General features: G+C 44.6%; 1 protein-coding gene across 6 annotated transcripts in view; it reads right to left on the bottom strand.

The window, feature by feature from the left end:
• ralgapa2 (Ral GTPase activating protein catalytic subunit alpha 2) overlaps positions 1-21,422 on the bottom strand; it is a 100,698-nt gene that overhangs the window by 18,758 nt on the left and 60,518 nt on the right. For all 6 annotated transcript variants that reach the window (XM_063908673.1, XM_063908670.1, XM_063908668.1 and 3 more), the window contains 3 exons: positions 21,173-21,325; positions 18,237-18,395; positions 14,473-14,600 (listed from right to left, as the gene is read on the bottom strand). In XM_063908673.1, coding sequence (XP_063764743.1) covers positions 14,473-14,600; positions 18,237-18,395; positions 21,173-21,325 — 440 coding nt within the window. The remainder of the gene's footprint in view (positions 1-14,472; positions 14,601-18,236; positions 18,396-21,172; positions 21,326-21,422) is intronic.

A 21,422-nucleotide genomic window follows, 5' to 3' on the forward strand; every position in this document is an offset into this window, starting at 1 on the left:
AACAACATTTACAGAATTTGGATACTTTGTTTTAGTGGTCATTTGACGCCATTTCCCCTGCTTGCCCTCTCTTTTTTCGCATGTTGTTCTTTAGTGTAGATGTGTATGAGTTATGCACAAACACACACAAGGCAGTTAAAATGGTGTAAAATAAAAAGGTGTTATATTGCTGAACAAGCACCAACAGAATCAGAATCCAACAACATGAAACCTGTGAAAGCATATGTGCACGTGTATCTGAGTTAGCCTACGTGTACATGCATATGTATCTGTGGGTGTGTGCACGTATGTATACATATGCATGCATGCTATCCAGATGGCAAGGCGTTGGGGGGGTTCTTTTGGGGAAGGGTGGGGGTCAAGCATCTTTGTGGATCAAAGCCAAGGTCAGGGCAGCTGCAATGGCCCATGTTCAAGGTGAATGGAGGCCTCAGATGGCTCTTCATTAGCAGGCTGCTCCATCCCTGCTGGACCCCATCAGCCAACCGCCACCGAGCCTCATCATCATCTGCCTCCCTTTTTCTCCCTCCGTCCACAGGGACCCGTCCTGAAAACATCCGTCCACTGGGATCCATATTGTGACGTGTGTAACCCCGCCCAGGCCGCGTGGACATGAACACATGCTCACACAGAGGCGTTTGTGCATAAGCAGGTACAACACACACTGACACTCCTCACCCCCACACACTGTTCCCCCAAAAGAGCCAATGTTGACCTCTGAACTGGAGTCTCTCTGGAGAGCAGCATCCTCCTGACCATCCAGCCTCCGTCTTTGTGTTGCTCAATCCCCCTGCTGACAAAAGGCCTCACGCCACTACTGGCCTCTGACACACACTCAACATCCCACCGAACACACACAGCCTTTAAACACACACAGCAAGCAGGGAAGTCAGTGGCTTCCTAAAAGTAAACCTTTCAGTTCATATCCAATGTTTTCTTGCCATTTTCTCCCACCACCAGCACATTGTGCGTATACTGGAGGCCAAAAAACATATGAATGTATTGTGTTTCTTACTAAAAATGTAGCTTTAAATCTGCTTTGTTAACATCCATGTAAACAAGTGTTTGAAGTCTTCTATTCCAAAAAAAATCCAAAGCGTTGCAACTCCTATTGTAACTTCCTTTACCTGCCATTCAACAGAAATGCATGAATCACCAGCAGAAATGTAATTATTTTATAAAAACAAAGTTACCTATGTTTACTATCAAACTACATCATGATTCCTTTAAACGTTATCAAGTCTAGTCTATGTCCAGTAAAAAAAAAGCGTGAACAGCAAGCAATGATACTCAAAGAGCTTCAGGCAGGCGGATAACATAGCAGACAGATTCTGGAAAACGCTTAAAAGGTCTAATTAAGAGTGAAATTGTGTTTTTAGGTACCCAAAAAGTGCTTACCACCATATATTTTGAACTAAAGATTTTTTCTAGGCTCAACACGTGGTCAGTCTCAGCAAAGGTTATGTGGGGAGGTCTCGGTCAAGAGAAGTCAAACCCACTGACTACAGCTTGACAGTCCATCTGGAGTTTGCCAAGGGGAAGTTCATGGATTCTGAGAGCATGGTGGGACAAAAGATTATTCGGTCTGGCACGTGAAGAGCAGTGCTATATCCAGTGGGGACAAGATAATGAATACCATACCCACAGTGAATTACACTGGTTGCAGCATCATGCTGTAGGGATGGCTGTCAGCAGCAGAGAATGGGAGACTGGTAGAGACTCGAGTAGGTTCATTTTGACTAGCCCAGTCAAAATCCAACTCCGGAACCCTGTTAAATGTTTTTTTCTAAATAATATTAGATTGTGTGTAGAGATGTTTGTCTATAGTATAAACCCTCACTTTCAATAATAGCAGACATGAGAAGAATGAATTAAACCGAAGCATACACACAGCTAATCTGTTGATAAGGCGGAGCAGAGGGTGAAGGTCCAGATTAGGCAATAGAGCATTAGAAGGGGTCTTAAGACGCTCTTTCCAGACATTTCACTACTTAAGCTCTGTTTCGATCTACTTGTGCAGGGGGGGGGGGGCTGTCCTTTGGTCAAATAAGTCCTTGAAGTTTTGAATAATCAATCCCTGGCAGGCCTGCTTAGAGCAGGTAAACCAGTTTACAATTGCATCTTATGATTCTGGCAGTTTTACTTGAAGAACATGTAATAAACTCAAAATGAGCTTTTCCATTCATGGGGAGGAAACAGTCGCATGCTCCTAGGGCTTCCACGGAAGCAGCCAAGGTTAATCCTGTTTATAGAAGCGCTGGAGGTAAAAGGGGCTCTTGTAGTGAAGAGGGACAGTTAAGAGATGAGGTGGAGGGTGCCTCTAGGTGCTTGACCCCCTCCTCTTTAGCCCAACATCTGCCCATTAACCTGGGCCAATCAGCTTGACCTTGGTGAGGAGCGGAGCTCAGGAGTAGCTCACAGAGCCATTGACTCCCAGCAGCCACATAATTGGCCTGTTAAGAGGAAGGGATGGGGGGGTGCTTAGTTGTGCCTGGGTGCCACTGCAAGCAGGGTAACAAAAAGGGAGATGTGGTCATTATTTTTTCTTGAATGGCATAGTGTGTCACGCCCTTATTCCACATGCTCACTCAGAGCGGAGTTGTCTGATTTGACAAAAATACTTTCCATACATAGGAGTACATTTAGGAGTTAAGTTTTCTGCTTAGATGTCGAACTAAAAGGGAAAAAAGTGTCAGACTTGAAAAAAAGACTGGTGGAAAAGACACACCTTTAAATGGAATATAGGCTGTTGTTGCCAATCATTTACAAGGGCTAACATAGGAGGTAATAGGAGCAGACCGGTGTCACATGAACGTGTTTAAATCAACAGGGGATAACAGAGTCATCTCCAGGAGGAGACTGCATACGAAGGAACTGTTACTCATTATGGAAAAGGGGGTAAGAGGCAGGAAATGGCTGGAAAATGTAAGAAGGTAATACACAGGCAAAGAGAAATGGTGGTCGCCGGAAAACAAGGGATACAGCTATGGAGAAACAAGGTGGAGTTGGAGAGGTTGGAGAGAAGGGAGAGAGTCGGGGGGAAAGAAGGATAAAGCCGGGCAGGTGTTGATTGGAGAGAGGCCAGGCGGTGAGTGCCAGCGGTACCTGTTGTCACAGCGAGGGCTGAGGTGTGAAGCCCGTCTCAGCAGAGGCCCTCAGAGGTGTGAGGTGATTATGGGAAAACGGGGAGGAAGACAGAGAGATTTAGACAGGAGGGACGCGGAGAGAAAGAAAGATAGAGACAGAGAGAGTGAATGTGGCGATAAAGCGGGCTGCTGGAATAATGGCAGAGTGGGAAGGAACAACAGATTGAGATGGATAAAGTGAGAGCGTGCATGACATAAACTAGCCAGTAGGTGATTGTATAGTGTGTGTTTGTGTTCCTGTGCATGTGTGTCCCAATCTATTTTATATGGCAGCTACTCAAACCTTGGTGTCTCATTAAACAGCTTTTTGCTGTAGACACAGCAGCAGGACAGAGGAAAAACGTCTGAATGTGTCACAGATGCATTATGATGAGTGGAGGTGTTTGTGTGTTCATTTTCTGGGTGTGCATAGACATACACAAGATCAGATGCTCCAGAGGGATAGCTGCTTTCAGAAGAGTCCTTAACAAGTAGCCTAATTAGGAGCTGGTCCAGGAAAACCGAAGCTCGGGAGTCCCTGAGGAGCCGGGTCACACAGTAAGCCCAGGTTAATGACACCTCCTGAGGGGTGAGTTTCCCCACAGCGAGAGCTTTCTAAAGCTTCAACCTCCCCACCTCTCTGCCGTCCATCTGGCATTCAGACGGCGGGATTCAAAGTTATGGCTGTGACATCACTCCTAACCTGTGACATCATCACTGCCCATCAGTGATTTCACACAGGTTTGCCAGAGTTGCAGACTAAATCTGATGTCTGCTAGCTGGCATGAGCAGGTTATTTATGATCTGATTGGAGAAAGTAGTCACCCATTTTCTCAAGTCTCTGGCGGACCACCATTCCTCTGGGAGACACTAAAAATCGATTTCTGCTCCACGACAAATCACAAGACAAGCAGCTACACCTAAGTCTATGTTGACCTCTAAACTATGTTTGGACAGACCATTGGGGGCCCCAGAATATAAATGATAATGCAACAAGTCAGCCTTTCACCACAGAGATCCACAAGACAACTGGTGACATCATAATTTGTCGTGGCGCTGTTCAGCACAACATGACTGCCATCAAAGCCCACTGGGGCTTGTGTATTCAGATGAGCTGAGTCTGTAACCAATCTCGTTTTCAAAAGGACTCTGGTCTCCATTGATGAGTCCTAACGCAGCAGCCTTAGATGTGAAACACAATGGATCGACATGATTAATCAAACACAGGCCCATTACAGGCAGACAGTCACGCAGGCCTCCAGCATGCATTAACAGAAAGTCATAATAAGATGAGCAGAGGCTCACAGGGAGGAAGATGAACAGATACAGTTCTGTGACTGGCCGGGTGAGAGTTCTCTCTGAAGGTCTCCTTTGTCAGTGACGATGGCCAGAGTGGCATGAATGCCTTCTGGAAACCTTATTAGGTCAGTACAAAGGTGTGGATCTTATTAGTTATCTGAGGTGAATGTGCGTCATATTTTATTTCCTAATATATGAATTGTTCAGAATCGAGGCAGGACAACACAACGTCCCCTATCTGATCTCAATTTGAACTTTTAATAAAAAGTCAAACATGAAAAAGAGAAGGGCATGCTGGGGCGAGACTTCCATTGAAATCCATCTGATTACTTTCATGTGGAAATTTATAGCATGATAATTATTTCCATCAGGCTACAGATTCAAACTCTACCCACCTGTATCCAGCTCAAAAACATGGCAGCAATCAAAGTAATCTGACGTTCTATAATCTGTTTGACACGTCTAGAAAAACAGTCTGACACTTAAATTGCACGAGGAGTGTGCCAACCTCTGGGTCACGCCAAATGGGCTCTGATTTTAACCCTGCGATAACACTGTTCAGACAAGCACTGATGAAATATTAAAACTCAAATGAACCGAGGCTCTTACAATTTTAATGATGCTTGTGGCATGTGCGTCCGAATAACTGTGATGCCTTAACGCCAAGCACCTCCGTCTACTTCCCCTCCAAGACGCGCCGCTCATGAAGTCTCTTGTTCCTCCATTGCCCCCTCTGAAAAAGGTTCATCGGGCCAATTAGGCTGCTTGGCCTTATGCAAAATGCCAGGCATTTAGCGGGGAATGATAATGATTAGCGCCGGGATACAGCTGTGGTGAATGCACAGGGCAGAGAGGGTTGGTTACTGGAGCCAAGAGTGATTTCATTTGCCCTCATATTTGCATTTTGGACATTTTTCAATGAATTCTATTGTGATTACAACAAGGAGTCTTATCTTTAGTACCATATGAAGACCAGTCAGGCCAAATCTAACATACTTCTAAAATAGTTCTAAGGTCTTCTTGTTGGTGTTAATGTGCTATGTAGCTAAGGGCCTCAATGACAGTCAGGAAAAAGGGCCCCAGCCTGAATTGGGAGATGTATATATGTATAGACACATAAGCATTGACACACAGAGAAACCCACACACTAAACCTTGGGCAAAGAAAGAAAATGGACTTCTGTGTTGGCAACAGCTTTTTCCTAATCCTCGCCCCTGGGCTATATTGTGCAGTCAAGCAGGCTATTACATGGCAACAATTAGGGGGGCTGGAGCCCAACACCTGGTCGTCTCCTATTCGGGCCCTTCAGTGGCAGCTGACTGTACAGTCTCACAGCCAGGTGGCCCTCCTTCAATGACATTAGCTAGTCACTCCAGGGTTAATCAGGAGCCTGCCATCATCCAGTGGGCATGCATAGAGCTCCATTCACACTGGGAACTTTTATAGGGGGGAAAGGGATGATGCAGACAATGTTGTTATAAAAACTTCAACTGAAGAACTCTGAGAGCGCCAGATAATCAAAATTAACTTGAGGGAGGGGTTGGGGCCTCTTGGATTTGTGGCCTAACTTCAGCGCACTGCCTTGATTGGCTCAAGCGGAGCTCGCCGCACATCAACTGCGCATCCTGCGGATTATAATGGACCTTTTCATGGGTGGACAAAAACAGATGGAGGAGCGGGAAGTGCTATACATCCATGCAGACGGGTGATGATGTGGGGGGAGGGAAACTGGATTTTGTCAATGTCGGCAGATACAAAAACAAGTGGGTGTAGCTGCAGCAGCCCGGTCTCTATCTGCCTGCACAAAGCCCCATTCCGAAGCCCCCTGGCTTGGAGATCTGAGGGTAAATAACACTCATTAGAATAACAAAAGCTATAGATTTGTACCCAAATCAGCTAGAGTCTCATCAATAGTAATTAGAGGCTATACATAACTAATGAAGATGTGTACACTAGATGAAACAAAGGTACCGAGAGCTGTTGTGTATCTAACCATAGAGTGTTGGATAAGTGGATGTCTGTAGCACAAAGCTTTTCTTACATTCTATAACAACCATGGCTACTATCAGTAGCTAATGTTACTAATGTTATGCCGTGTGACAAAGATGTGATTTTGCTGTTAAGATAAGGGGATCCCACTATTAGAATGTGTGCCTGTGTCTGCAACAAACAATACCTTCTCTTTGTTCGAAAACCCCCTCAATATTATCTCAGCCTGTTGCAGTGCAGGGACACATGAAGATGTGGCCACTATTACGCAGCGCTTCTCTTTCTGCCACATCCACCACTTGACAATGAATTTCAGAATATCAGTATTAACACATCAAAGGCTGCTCTGTGTAAGAAGAAGCAGACAATGCACAGCGATACATACTTAATTGTTTTGTTTGTGTGTTATTGCTTTTGTTTGCCTTGCCTTGGCTGTCAATGCAGAAAATTCCATTTAGTGCTAAAATGCAAATCCTGCGAGGCACAAGGACATCCTCAAAGAGAGAACAATGGCCAGAGGCCAGCAGAGGAGCAGACACTGCCTTTGAACCAAATAAGGAGGCATTAATGTGCAACTTATAAATAATCAACTAATTCCTTCTTATAAAACAGCCAATTAGGTCTGTGACATTAAAAGCGACGCAGCCTTATGAAGAAAGAAAAAGAGCAAACCAAGAGAATCAAAAATGTGACGGCCATTTAGGGACAAAGACACCCAATAATGTCACAAGGTGTCCTCACAGGAGTCCTTAAAAACCCAGGACCACACCAGAGACAGAGATTCCAGCGAAGAACGATGAGTGACATTTCAGTGACATTTCCCTGCAGCATTCATTGCAAGGCTGTATCAAGACGGCGTCAGAAATATCTATGGATGTGCTTGCGTGTGACACAGGCGTTAAGGGATGCGGGTTCTTTCAGGGGACGCCTGAGCTCTGGGGCCGGTGATGAGGAGCCTGGACCCTGGGAGATTGAATGGTAATCACTGGAGCACAGATAATGGATGATTGAAGGCTCTTTCTACGCCGCTGTTGGATTTCAATATCAGAGAGGCCCTAGAATTGGGATTCTTATCAGGGGCGGTGTGTCAAACAAAGGAGAGCGGAGCGTGAAATATGGGGTCCAACTCAGGCACACGACCATGGCGATTAGCACAAGGATAAAAAAGGCCGCACAAACAAAAGAGGGCAGCTTTAGCTGGACAAAGGGCTGTCCACTGCCTTGTAACAAGAGACACGGAAGGAAGAAGGGACATAAAAGAAGGGAGAGAGTACTTGGTGGTAAAAGGAGGACAGGACAAGAGTTTTGCTGAGATGGCTGAAAGATGAATAGTGACGCACACAACTGTTAAAGAGTGTTCCAGATTCTCTGCTTCAGAGGAGGAATAATGGAACAGCGGGGATGAAATGCAATGCACCCCGGCCTCAGAGCCATTTATACACATCCAAACAAACACACATCCTCATTCACGTACACACTCCTGACACACAAACACACATGGTGGCACGAGGCTTCACATCCCTGCCAAGCCCCATCACAAAAAAAACACAAAACAAAAAAAAAACAACAAAATTATTCCCATTTATCCCTGGATTCCAAGCGCTACAGCTTGCCAGGAAAGCTCATTAACCCTCCCTTCAAGAACCCTGAGACAAAAGAGGGGGAAAACAAAACATAACTAATCAATGAGAACGCACCCATTGAGGAGGGGTGGGGGGGAGAGGGGACAAGAACACGCATCCATTTGGATAACCTGAGAGGGCTAACAGCTTTTGCTTTAGTGTTGCGCTGGCTGGCAACGGGGCGGAGAAAGAAAGTTCATTAATTAAACAGGGCTAGGGGGAACAGATGGAATGGCTAGCTGGATGCTTATCACTTAAAGCAGACGGACAGGTTTTTACACCCGCGCAAGAAGCCGCTCCACACATCAATCACAATGAACATGGATCTGCAGTCCGTACCAGTCCAACGGCGATACTGGGGTCAGGCTTTTGTGGCTGAGGGACACTGACCTATCAGCACGACAGTCATTAAAGCAGTTTCATTTTTGGTTGATATTTAGCGATGACATTGGAAGACTTTTTGGCAGTCTTTGCAAGGGTATGGTCTCGATGTGTGTTAACATGCAAACCCACACCGCCAGTCATTCCTTTACACATTAGGAGCCAATTTCAGATGATTACTCACTTTGAAGCTTCATGTTCAAGTGTATGCAAAATATAATAAAAGCAATGGAAGTCATGCCTTCCTCTTTACCCGTTCAATCTGTGGGAATTTACTCTATTGAGCCTGAAATTAGCAGAACTAGGAGGCCTTTTTTAAGCAGCAGCACTGTTACACCACAGTAACTTTAATATGTAAAATCAAACCAAATTTAAAATGGTTGTCATTTCTCAGATTTGATCAGTTACATTAAAAAAAAAAAAATACATTCAATTTTCATTCAATAACATATGTGTAGTACATTCATTTCTTGTGTTGCCATGCTTCGAAACTTTCTTTGAAATATAAGACGAAAAAAGACAACTAGTTGTAATTTCTATAACAAATGTTTTTTTCCTATTTAATTGTAAACATACTAAAATGCCCTTATATTGAAACAGGGCAAACCGTTGTCAAATATACGTAAATCATTTTCATAAATTGTGATTTTCTTGTTTATTTTTTTCTTCCTGATACCCTAAGCCTGGGTTGGGACAGGGATACGACCCCACAAAAAACTGGCAGTGTTGCTGGCTTTCACTTTGCCGCTCACAAACACACAGATGTCAGACATGAATGCATAACAGACGGAGAGAGAAGGGGAGGGGCGCTAGGGTGGGGGGTTCAAGTTTAAAAATACACAGAGCATGACACTTTTTGTGTTACACTAGGCAATGCAGTTTCTACAAGTGCCAGTTTAAAAGTAATATTATTTTATTCGTTATATAAAATAATGTTATTTTGTCTGCTGAAAGCTGCCTGGCACTACAACACGGATCATTTTTAGCAAGTCGAGGAAAAAAAATCTAAATGTGGAAGAAGTTAAATTAACCCCCTGGACTCAAATGATTTGAAATTAGTATGTTTAAAAAAAACAAAAAAACAACTCTTCTTTGTCATACAGGTTGCATTTAGAAAACTAAAGGACACATGGTGCTTCAATATGCATAACCACAGAAAGCCGGATGGTTTTAGAATACTAGAGGCGTTACAAAATAAAAAGCAGATAGCGTAAAGGTACAAACACAAACGAACTACCAGGCACAACAGTTTGACACCAGCAGTGTGTGTACGCTACCCGAGGCGGGGCTCTGGGTCCCTGCTGTTGGCCGTCTGGTTCCACGCCTGTTCTACCTGTCTTTAAAAGGGGCGGGCCCCATGAAGCCTCAGCAGAGTGCAGGCTGGGCTGGGCTGGGCCCCCAGGGCTTTCAGGGTGTGGGTGCCATGTATCGGACGCCTTTTGTTACAGGCTGGGTGGCAAGAGGAGGAGGAACTAATGTGGGGGGAACGGAGGGAGAAAGAAAAAAAAAAAGAGTAATGCTATGAGTCATTCTGCATTAGCAGCAGGGGAGGGAGACAGGGAGAGGGGGGGCTGGATGAGGGGGGGCTGGATGAGGGGAGGGGGCAAAAGGAGAGAATACTTTTGCATGTTGTATGAAGCTAGACGCCATATGCCATCCGAGCCGGGCTGCCTCCTGAGTCAGGGCTCTTGGTTTGACAGGCCTGTGCTTGCCCCCTCCTCACCCCAAAGCTTCCCCCTTCTCCCCTAACTAACACCCTCCTCCCTCTAGGCCTTCCTGGGCTCCAGCAATGGGCTAGCCAATTGCTTCGGTTGTGCATGGACTGCGTCGTGTGTATGTGTTTGTGTGTGTGTGATGGAGGAGTTGAGGGTGGGTGGGTGGGGGGGTACTCAGTGATCTGAACACATCGGACATTGTCGTGAGTCCCGGCAGGAACAGCTGGTCAGCTGGAGAGAAGGGTGGGAGGGGGCAGGGATAAGGAGGGGGAAGAGATGGGAGGCAGTGCGCTACACTGATAATGGGATTAGGTTAAAACATTCAGTGGGGGAGAGACCCCTCCTCTCGGTGTAGCCCCCCAAATACTGCATAAACTCTCAACCGCTCTATCAAAGCCAATGCCAGCCTCTGCCCAAACTGCCCGTGCCAGTTCCAAGCAGGGACACTTCAACTCAGAAATGGACCCCACTACCCAACCAACAACAGCCAACTGACTCCAAATATAGGCTTGCATCCAGTAATACCTGATATACAATGCACGACAAGTCAAGCTCATTTCTAATTTTACTGTACATCACAAATTACTTCCGGCAACTTGAAAAAGCTTTTAGTTGGTTAGCCTTGTTTTCCATAAACAGGAAGTTGGCTGGTTACACTCACTTCAGCCCAGACGATGACATGAACCCAGCAAGTAATGACTAGCCCGGCGTCTCACTGTGCCCAGTCAAGCACTGTGTTCCACAGCGATATAGACTGCTGAGTATTATCTATGAGACTGCCGACAGTTATGGCACAACAGCTGGCAAATTAGACCTATCAACGATGCTAAATAATTCATGTGAGACAACACTAACATGGCAGATCCTATTCATGACATCCCATCATGCATACAGGCGCACTTTCATCTCCGCTAGGTGAGGAATCTTAAAGTATACAAAAGAACGCACTGCCGTTGGACAAAGACACAGCGAGAGTGGGACAATAACTTGCTCAGAAGGGGTGTGAGAATATGTCATTGCCAATGCATCGACTGTAGTAATTATGATGGCACCTTGGGGGGTGCAGCAACAGCACACAAAGAAGTGCGTACGGGATATCATATCCATTATGTTTTCAGTATACATCCATTGAAATGATGTACATCTCGTTTTGGCTTTCAGGGAGCTGGAGGACTGTAGATATGCTCACAGGAGCCAGTGGGGGAACATGACAGACTCCAGCAGCATTCTGGGATCAAGCCTCCCTCTCTGCACACAGATAAACACACACACACCCCAGCTAAAAGCCTGGCTCGCATGACTGACGATGGGCAGAAACAGATTATGGTTATTGATCGCTGCCTGGATATGGATCTGTGTGTATGTGTGTGTTTGTGAGTGTGTGTTTGTCAGAGCAGAGGATGGGGACTAAGGGCAGTGTGCAAAAACTATTGATTCAGTCCAGTAGGGAGGCTATGTCTCTGAATCAAGGTCAGTTCAGCACTGTCTCACCTATTAGAAACTTGCCGTTTCCTCAAAACACACACACACACACACACACACACACACACACACACACACACACACACACACACACACACACACACACACACACACACACACACACACACACACACACACACACACACACACACACACACACACACACACACACACACACACACACACACACACACACACACACACACACACACACACACACACACACACACACACACACACACACACACACACACACACACACACACACACACACACACACACACACACAAAGAGTGATGGACGGCACATCAAACTCAAGTGCTTGTTGAAGAGGGAAATGAATCCCAGCTCCTGGATGGAGACATTATTCCACAGTGACAGTATGAAGGATCTTCACCAAACAGACAATGGCAGCAGACAGCAAAACCATTCAGAGAAAGCCTGAGTCCATGTGACGCAAACACACTTATCGCATCTTCTATTCCGGTCCGTCATACACTGTACCATTAATGCAGGAACAGAATTACATCTACATGTTCTACTCTACTACCCCAAAAACTGTTAGTTTTCTAAAAAGTTAGGCCCATTTTGTGTTGTCAATTTCAAATGTGGAGTGTAGACTAGTTGCAGACAATACACTTAGAACACACAAAGCCAGACCAGCTGCATTTTCCATCAGGCGTATAAATAATAGATGATACATTATGAGTTGTCTGTGAGAGGCTTGTGATATGGTGTCTATGAGGCCAAGGTTTTGTCTTGACTGAAGAAATTGACACATATTGTAACTGACAATGGGAGAGTACAAAAAAACAACTACACAGATTTCACAAATCCTCACAGCTCAGCGCTGGAGGAAAGGGATGCGATGAGGAAGTAAGGAAGACAGCAAGGGGGGAGTATTTGAAAAACGCTCTGACAGACTGTCTGTGTATTTTCTGAAAATGTTGCTGGTGGTCATTTTTTTAACATCAAATCCTATTAGCCTGAGAGATCCTGTGAGCGTTGCGGCAGACTGCTGGAGTCCTCTCGAATCCTTGTGACAGAGCGAGAGAGGGGGCCGCAGCGCCACACTGGCCTTTTATCTGGACACACAGGGGTCATATAGCTTCTCTTTGAAGAAATATTCAACTAATTACCTTGGAGAGTGGCCTCACAGGCAGAGAGCAGACTGTGCATTGTTAAGGCATTGTGAAGGGGTAAATCAAGGATGAGGATTTTCCATCTTGTACCAAAAAAAGGAAAAACACAACCGAGACAAAAAAAATAAAGGGAGGGTCATTGTTCCGACCTGCGGTAGATAAAGAGACGCATAACCCGAGAAGATGGAAGAGGGACGGCTGGAGAGGGAGAAGTGCAAAAGGTTGGTGTAATACAACAGCACATCCAGTGATGGAAGCATTTTAAAGATTAGCTGGTTATCGCTTTTTGTTGTTCAGGACTTAACAATCTCAAACTTGGACATCACATTCTGGCTGTGCTTTGCCTCTGTCCTCACAAGTTCTCAGGCTATGCATTCAAACAGCAGTACAAACAGACATGCAGATACTCGTGCTGGCAGTGTGTGTTGCCTGGCACATCCATTCATCTCCTCTGTCGGAGTGTGTGAGGCCTGGCAGCCGATCAGTGCCAGAGCTCCAGAGGCAGCGCTTATCTCCTCTCATAGATGACGCTGCCTGCTCCTCTGCTAAGGAATGCCAGGTAAAGCTTTTGTGGCCCAGCTCAGGCCCGGTACTGTCCCCCCTACCCCCCACACACCCCTTGAGGCTCGCAGAGGCCTGTGGCTGCCCACCCCCTGGCACTGAGTGTCACACTGGGCTAATTTACTTGGCGTCGGGTAACAGACATCTGTCACTCAGGATTCCCCCGGGGACACACAGACAAGGCCTGATAAAGGGGTGGGGTAGGGGGGAGGCCAGGGGATGTGATGCACTGTGAAATGCATACAGGCAGACGCATACTTACACACACCCGACTGTAAACAACACACGCAGCTGCGTTGTAGGGAAGACAAAACGTCTTTTTTTTGTAAATGACTGTGATACAATGACTTCAGAATAATTAAAAAAAGCAGCAAATACGTCAATGTCTAAAAAACAAAAGAAAGTAGTCTTCCACCCACATGAAACATCCTCAGGGGAGGTTTCTATAGCAACCGCCAGAGGGGCAGCGTGGTTCTGGTGAGGCGGTGCTGTACATGCTGTCCGAGGAGGAGCGGGGTGTTGAGGGAGATCAGGTTTCCCCCTCCAGGGGCCATCCCGACTCTGCTCCCCGTCTCACCCCCCAACTCTGTGCTGCTGGCATTCACATGCTAATTCATCTCCATTGGTGATTACACTCCCTTTAAACCAACTGACAACTACAGCTGGAGTCAGGCTCTTAACGGCACACTGTTGGCTGGATGGGTGGAGGGATGACAGCGAGTGTGAGTGTGTGTGTGTGTGTGTGTGTCATTTGCTGAGGGTGCTCTTATTTCGGCTCTCCTCGTGCTCCATAAAACGGTAGTGAAAGATGATGACACATTATCTGAGCTCCTGCCCAAAACAACCCCAAACAACCTCCCATGCTGCTCCAGGCTGCGAAACAGCCCTGGCCTAATAGCTGTATGTAAATCAGCCAGCCCATAAAGATCAGTGTCAGCACTCAGCTGTGTACGTTAGCTGACGTGACAAGCACGCCACATGTCTCAATGAATTTACCCAAATGGGCCACTGGTGGTGTCATGAAATCATTCTAAAAAGCAATAGCTGCTCACAACCGTCGATATCTTGGCTGTATGGGTCATCAACAGCTCTGTTCTTAGGAATTGTTGGATTTCTCTGTGAAGAATAAATGAAGCACACGAGGAGTCAAGGATACAAGCTCTGGTAGAGAGTCAGCCGGGACTTGACAGCTCTGCTGGCATTGATACATGTGGCCCGCACCAAGCTGGGCAGAAGCGTCCCTGTGATGATGGCGCCATTGAACAAAGGCCCAAAGAAAGGAACCTGGGGGAGTAAAGAAAGAAAAAGAGACATCAAACGCTCAACAATAATCCAAACTTAACTCACCCGGCATTCTCTCCTTAAATAAGTGATCTCCCAAAATGTAGGAAAAGGTTAATTAAACCTCTTTTTGTTCTTCTCTTTTTAACCGTTTCTCCATCTGTTTAGGGCAAGGGTTCAAGTTGAAATTGGATTTTTTACCTAACTTTGCATGACAACCACACATATCTAATGCGAATCAATGTTAGGCAAATGAAATTAAAATGACAATCAATACTAAACAAAGGCCTCATATTGAGCTACTGAGCAAATACAAAGGGGCAATATGCATTTTAGGGGCAGCGTGTGAGTGTGTGGGTACACGCGTCTGTTCATGCATATTGGAAGGGGGCCCTTAATCACTGAAGCTCAATGGTCGTTGACCTGGAAGTTGACGTGAATGTCAAAGTCTCCAAAAGGTCCTGCTGTCTTCAATTTGGTAGTTCAGCACATATAATAACCCAACAAATTATACAATAAATGGATTTTAACATGAAATTAGACAGACTAATTAACCTAATACTCACATGCAAGAAAACTGGGGTGACATTTGGTGAGCTAAAATCAGAAACCTGAGTAGATTACTTTACAGGTTCTTGGAGTCGGGGCAGTTTAAATGAGAGAATTTTAGAGAACTTTTACAGCCTCTCACAGGTCTTAATGAATGCAGATGTTGTACTATTTAGATCATATTGATCATCACAAAGATTTATATTGGCAATAAAGAAAGAGATATTTAAAAGAGTTAATAACTGATAAATATTTGAGAAGAAAAAATGGTAACACAGAAATACAGCCCCGGAAAAAATGAAGAGACCACTTCAGCATTATCATTTTCTCCTGTTTTATTATTTATAGGTTTGGGTTTGAGTTAAATTATATATATATATATATGTTTTGATTATATTCTATAAATTACTGACAATTTTTCTCTGTGTTTAATTTCAACAACTGCAATGGCTGCCATACATGTAGCGATAAAGATTGAAAAATTTGGAGTGGTCTCTTATTTTTTTCCGGAGCTGTATATAACAGAACATTCTCAAGATGGCTGAGCTATGACTGTCAAACCCAAGCCCCATTTAAAGCTAATGTTTGTAGTGGCCAAACAGCAGTACTACAACATCCAAGTCAGTCTGTGATGTCAATGGGGCCAAAAAGACTTTTTCCTGTTGACTAACATTGGGAAAGAAATGTCTCTAAATAAGCAAATATAAAAAAAACCAACTAAATCAACCTCCCAGTAAGAACACTTTTATAGCCCATAATTAAATCATTAGGTTCCAAAAGTTGTGAAATGCGATAAAAACTGAATCCAGATTCCTTTTCTCTCTTTATTCATTTGGCTGAACTGAGAGCAGGAGACCGGAGGCGGAGATTAAGCAAAGCGCAAGCGTGTACTCTGGAAATTAAACATTGTTTAATAATACAGGCAGATGAACCTATTATTGAATAAGTCCTAAAGTGCTTCCAATGTTTTCACATCTATAGGATACTATACAGTGTATCTGGTACTTGTTGGAACAAATGAATCATATTAACATATGTTTAGCTTGGAATCAGAAACTTCCTATATGAAATTAACTTTTAAGGTCCAACAATACAGTGCAGTCTTCAGACCAAAAATAGCTGTAGCAAAATTGGGTGCACCCTCAGAAGACATACCCAATGTAGTAATTAATGCCCTATGCTGCATAAAACGGCCTGTAGAACCATACCTGACCAAACAATCCTTGCAAGCCCGGAAGGGGTATTAGGGCGCATTTTCCCAAGCAGAAATTCAGTATCAGTCAGGTTTTTCCTAGTTTGGCTGGACATTTCTTTCAAAAAAAAAAGCATTTTAAATGTTAAAAACGATCATTCCCATTTACCTGCCTCTTGAATTACCTGCGTGGATTTTGTGGTTTCTTCATTGATCTGGAAAAATACATGGGTCTTCACTTGTGACTGATAGATCATTCCGTTCCAAAATCCTCGGTACCAGAGGAATTCCTGTGGCCCCTCAACTTTACACAAGTTTCCCAGGTACCGTAGCTGCCACAACACCAAACATTAATAGATCCTCCACCAAATTTTATACAAGTGGAACAAGATACTTCATTGAATGCTGTAGTATTTTAGCATGTACCGGCTACAGTATGACACAAACCAATCGTCCATTGAGTCAATGAGATTTGTGTTCAAAAATGCTTTCGCTGACAGATAGATGTGCCTTTTGCTTTACACGTCATCAGAATCATTATTTGATTTAATCAGATGGACTTTTTGTGACATCACGCTTAAAGCATATTCCAGGGTGGAAGTAAGGGGGACTAAAAACACAATCTAGCGCAGATTTAGATTGTATTTCTATAGTTCATGTGACTTAATCAGGACCATTTCTCAAAGCAATCATTCACCTGTGCCTTCCCCTAGATTATTTGTTCCCTTACCACATTATTACCCTCAACGCGGACAGTTACCGATGCTTCAATTTACAATAATTCGACTGTGAGAGGAAAGACAGCTTTCCCTTCCAAATAATTAGATCAACAGCCCTTATTCTCTACAAGTGTAGATCACTATTCTTAGCTTTTCGGGTATCATGGACGAGTATGCTTTGAGGATCCCATCTTGCCACTTCCTAAGAAAGAACTAGCCAGGCACACCAGCTATTACCTATGTTAATAGCCTTTTCATGATTGGTTCCACCTGTCTTTGTAATTGAAGTCTAATGAGCTAATCAAAGCAATTTTGTGCAGCAACCTGTCAGCTATAAATCCGTACAGGTGTTGAAATGAATGCTATTTATAAGGGTGCCCAAACTTTTGCACATCCCATTTTTTGCATTTTATTTATTATAATAAAACTATGTAATGCTACCCTAAGAATTTTGGTCTGGAAAACACTAAAACGTCTACATCTTTGTAGGAAAACAAATGTTGTTGCTGTGATCTTCTATTATAAAGGAAAAGCAAATTGTCATGAAATCTCAGAGGGGTGCCCAAACTTTTGCATACCACTGTATGTCCTCTGGAGCTGTTGTTATTCTGTCATTATAAAGCTAAAACTAGATGATATTATTTCTTGCATTAGGTCATGGATCTCGGAAATGGTACTTGTTTGAAAGAAACAAGTGATGAATCATATTCATATAGAAAATGTTGTGGATGCATCTGAACATCAGAAGGCAGCCCTTCCCTGAAAGAGACATTTCACTATCCTCTGGAAGGCCACACATCGAGTGCAGTACTTCAGAGTGGCCAAGATGAAAGCTAGGCAGGAAAGGAGTGCAACCATCTCCGAGAGCACATACCCACAGTGTGGGTAATAATGCACAGCTGGAGTATGAAGAACTGAGAGCCTTCAGATAGAAACCATAACAGGGGAAATAGGACCGAAAAATTCATGGCAAAGTCTGAGAAGGAAGCGGAGCAGGGACTGCTTTAACTCAAAGCATGGAAATTAGTGCAGTGATGAAAATAGCCAGAGTGCTTTTCTAGCTTTTTGTGGCTGGCACTTTGTCATGTTAGCATAAAAGGAAAAAAGGCATATTTTAAAAATGTTAAAAAGTAATTTCCCATTTCTGACGACTCTTAATAAAAACCTGCAGTGGTTTACCTGTGGTTTCTTCATGATCTGGATGAAATACATGTGGTTCTTCATGGGGTAGATGATGATCAGCACGTCTCCAAAGTCAGTCGGGATGATGCCACGCCGGTAGTCCCTGCTGTGCTCCGACCACACTATGTGCACCTCATCGTTTCCCAGGTGACGTAGCTGCCAACAAACAAAATCAGTCTAATCAAGTGCCTGGCAAGTGCACGTAATTTTCATCCCTAAGGTGATGATGACAAGAACACACATTTAGCGAGATTTAGAGCATGTCACCGGGCTCAGCCAGCACGTAGCTGCAGGGCAACACCTCGTACAGGGTGAGGAGTGCAATGAGATTTAAGGGGTGTGTAGAAGGGGATAATAAAACTAAATTCACCGCTGACAGATCAGCAAATGTGCCTTTACTGGCTTTTATCACTGTATACAGTAATACATTATTGAATGTGTTATTCTGTTGTACTTTTGTTGGATCTTAAAGATAAAGCATAATTCCAGCAGGTGTGAGAGTAAGGTTACTATAAAAACAATGGCTTAAGCGGGAGTCTTAGATTTGCCTCTTTTTATAGCTTTTTTCATTACAAATTTAAATTGCCAACACAAAATTGAGCATTTCAAAAGCAAATAATTCAAATCCAATTGACCTTCCCCCATCAGAGATTAAATTGCTTCCCATTTCCACTTATTCACGAAGCCAAATCAAACTGGGCAGGACAAGAACGTATGCTTAAATGACAGGAAATTGACTGATGCTAGATGGAAATAGGTAAACAGCTTTCCTCTTTCCCAAAGTTAAATAGAAGCACACAGCCTCATTATGTTCTCTGACAAGTGTAGATCACTTATTAGCCGGTAGCCCAGTGATGTTTTCTGGGGTGGGGAATCATGGACACTGAAAAGTGAGCCTTTGCTCAGAAGAAAACATCTGCCAATGTACTGTGGGCCTAATGAGCCATTAAGAAACATGCCCTCCCCACCAAAAATGCAATTAGCACATTCTATGATAAGCCCTTAATTATGGTAATACGGTAATCTTAAACAAATCCACGGCATGCTGATTACTGGAGCTCGCCAGTTCAGTCTGTCTGTCCAAGGATCAGCAGGTACCAACCAGGTCAGTCACTGGGACAATTTCAGAGAAAATGTTGAATATGCATTTGCGGCAGACAATTAACACTGGGATGTTAATTTGGGTTAAGATATTAGCATTTGGATGAGCTTAATCACAAGTTTAATGAGGATGCTTATGCTCTAGTCAATCATCTGCTGCACCATCCTATTTACTCCCTAGTTAATCACATCCAAATGTTTGAGACTTCTTTTTATAAAAATGTAATTCAAGTCAAAGGCTCTTGTCCAATTAGCCTTCTTTGACCTTCCACTCAGCCAATGGGCTTCACACACATGGATACAGCAGACCAGAGGACCCCAGAACACAAGAGGCTCCTTATAAAAACAACCTGCAGCAGCCCGGTTAAGCTGCTGTGCCTAGGGGTGAATGTGATAGCTATGGCACTTGTCTATTTCCCTCTATCTCACAGACACACACACATATACACACACGCGGTCTACATGGCCTGACCCCAACCCTGCAGGTCGCTCTTCTAACCGCATTACTGAAGCCAGCTGCTACTGCTGCAGTGTGCACTGCCCCAAAACCCACAATTGGATTGAGGAATTCATGGTCTTCCCTCTTTTCTTTTTGGTTTAGCTGGGGGTTTTTTTCTCCCCTCAACGTTCTTCAAACAGGCAATCTGCCCAGCGAGAGCTCCCCCATCCGTCACTCCCCTACAGTATGCCTCTATGGTTGCAGGCAGTAAAGCGAGTGACTGCTGGACTAAAAGTGTTATTTTTAAATTGACAGGGAAACATCCTACTTGGACACAGACTAAGCGCTTTCCTCATTCCAATTCTTCGTACCACTTCCTCTTCTCCCTGCCATCTTTTTCCCCGACACATCCATGCAAGCGGCCAGCCTGCCAATTTCTGTGCAGCCCGTAGCTGGTGTTGAGATCTTTGCAAGGTGAGCGTGAGCAATTACAGAGGTTTCCCGTGAAATGAATGGAAGAAGAGGGGTAGCACACTCCGCTCTGGGCCCGGCCGCCCCTGTAGCGCCTCACTCTGGCCAACCAAAGTCAAAATCTTTACTCAGGCTAATTAATTGTTTGTGGTCACTAAGCACAGGTTCAGGACGGTTTTGTATAAGTAGGGGGTCATTGGTGAAACAGAGAGGGGGAAGGTCTGTGGAGGACTATAGGGAGGTGGACATAAGGAGAGCCTGATGAATTTCCCTTCTCAGCAGGGTACTGTATGAGAAGATTGGCAGCACGGGCAGGGGCCTTGCGGCTCATTTCTTCGTGCTAACTGCAACTGGTGCACTACAGCTCAGAATCCCACTGCAGAACCCAATCGATTGCTCCTGTGGCGGCAGCAGGAATTGGATAAAAGGATCCTGCCGGCATCCGGCCGGCGCCTGCCCTAGCAGGGAGAGCTAATGGCTGAATCCAGGCCCTGGTCACAGCACACAGGGAGGGGGGCAGGGGCTAGCAGAATCATAGTCATTACCGCAGCGGCACATGCCCTCTCTTCACTCACGCGCCTGCGACTCTCTACTCCTCAGGCCTGCCTGGCCAGGGTCGCTAATCAATGCCCGCACTCTGGAGTCACACCTCCTGATCACAGCTTAACACAGAGCTGAAGGCTACAACAACATACTGCTATGGGCAGGCAGGCCTGTGTAGCCATTTCACATCAAACAGGCAAGCATTTTCTCCTTTTCCCTACATACTCTTGGCTTGAGGAGTGCAAAAATGACAATGATCAAACATCAAACAATGATAAAATACATTAATCCAAATGTCACAGACAGGAAGGACCTGTCAAAGTTGATCATTACACAGGTTAAAAAAAGATAATTAACACAAACAAGACACTAATTTTACCTTTTTGGTAAGGCAGTCAGAGTCAGACGGCATGCGAGTGGAGACGTGGAAGATGGCTTCCACGGTGGAGGTAGCATAATAAGGAGCTGTTAGACCCGTGCTGCCATTCCTCTGGAGGCCTCCCATAAAGCCGCAGTGCGTGGCCAGGTCCACCTGGGGGAACCATGTACAATTTAGAGTGAGTGTGTGCATATTCAGGCAGTGTGCGTGGATACATAAGATGTGTTGATTTGAGTGTGTGGTTTTTGGC

The sequence above is a fragment of the Eleginops maclovinus genome, chromosome 19 (genome assembly GCF_036324505.1).
Source record: "Eleginops maclovinus isolate JMC-PN-2008 ecotype Puerto Natales chromosome 19, JC_Emac_rtc_rv5, whole genome shotgun sequence".
In the NCBI taxonomy this organism is placed as follows: Eukaryota; Metazoa; Chordata; class Actinopteri; order Perciformes; family Eleginopidae; genus Eleginops; species Eleginops maclovinus.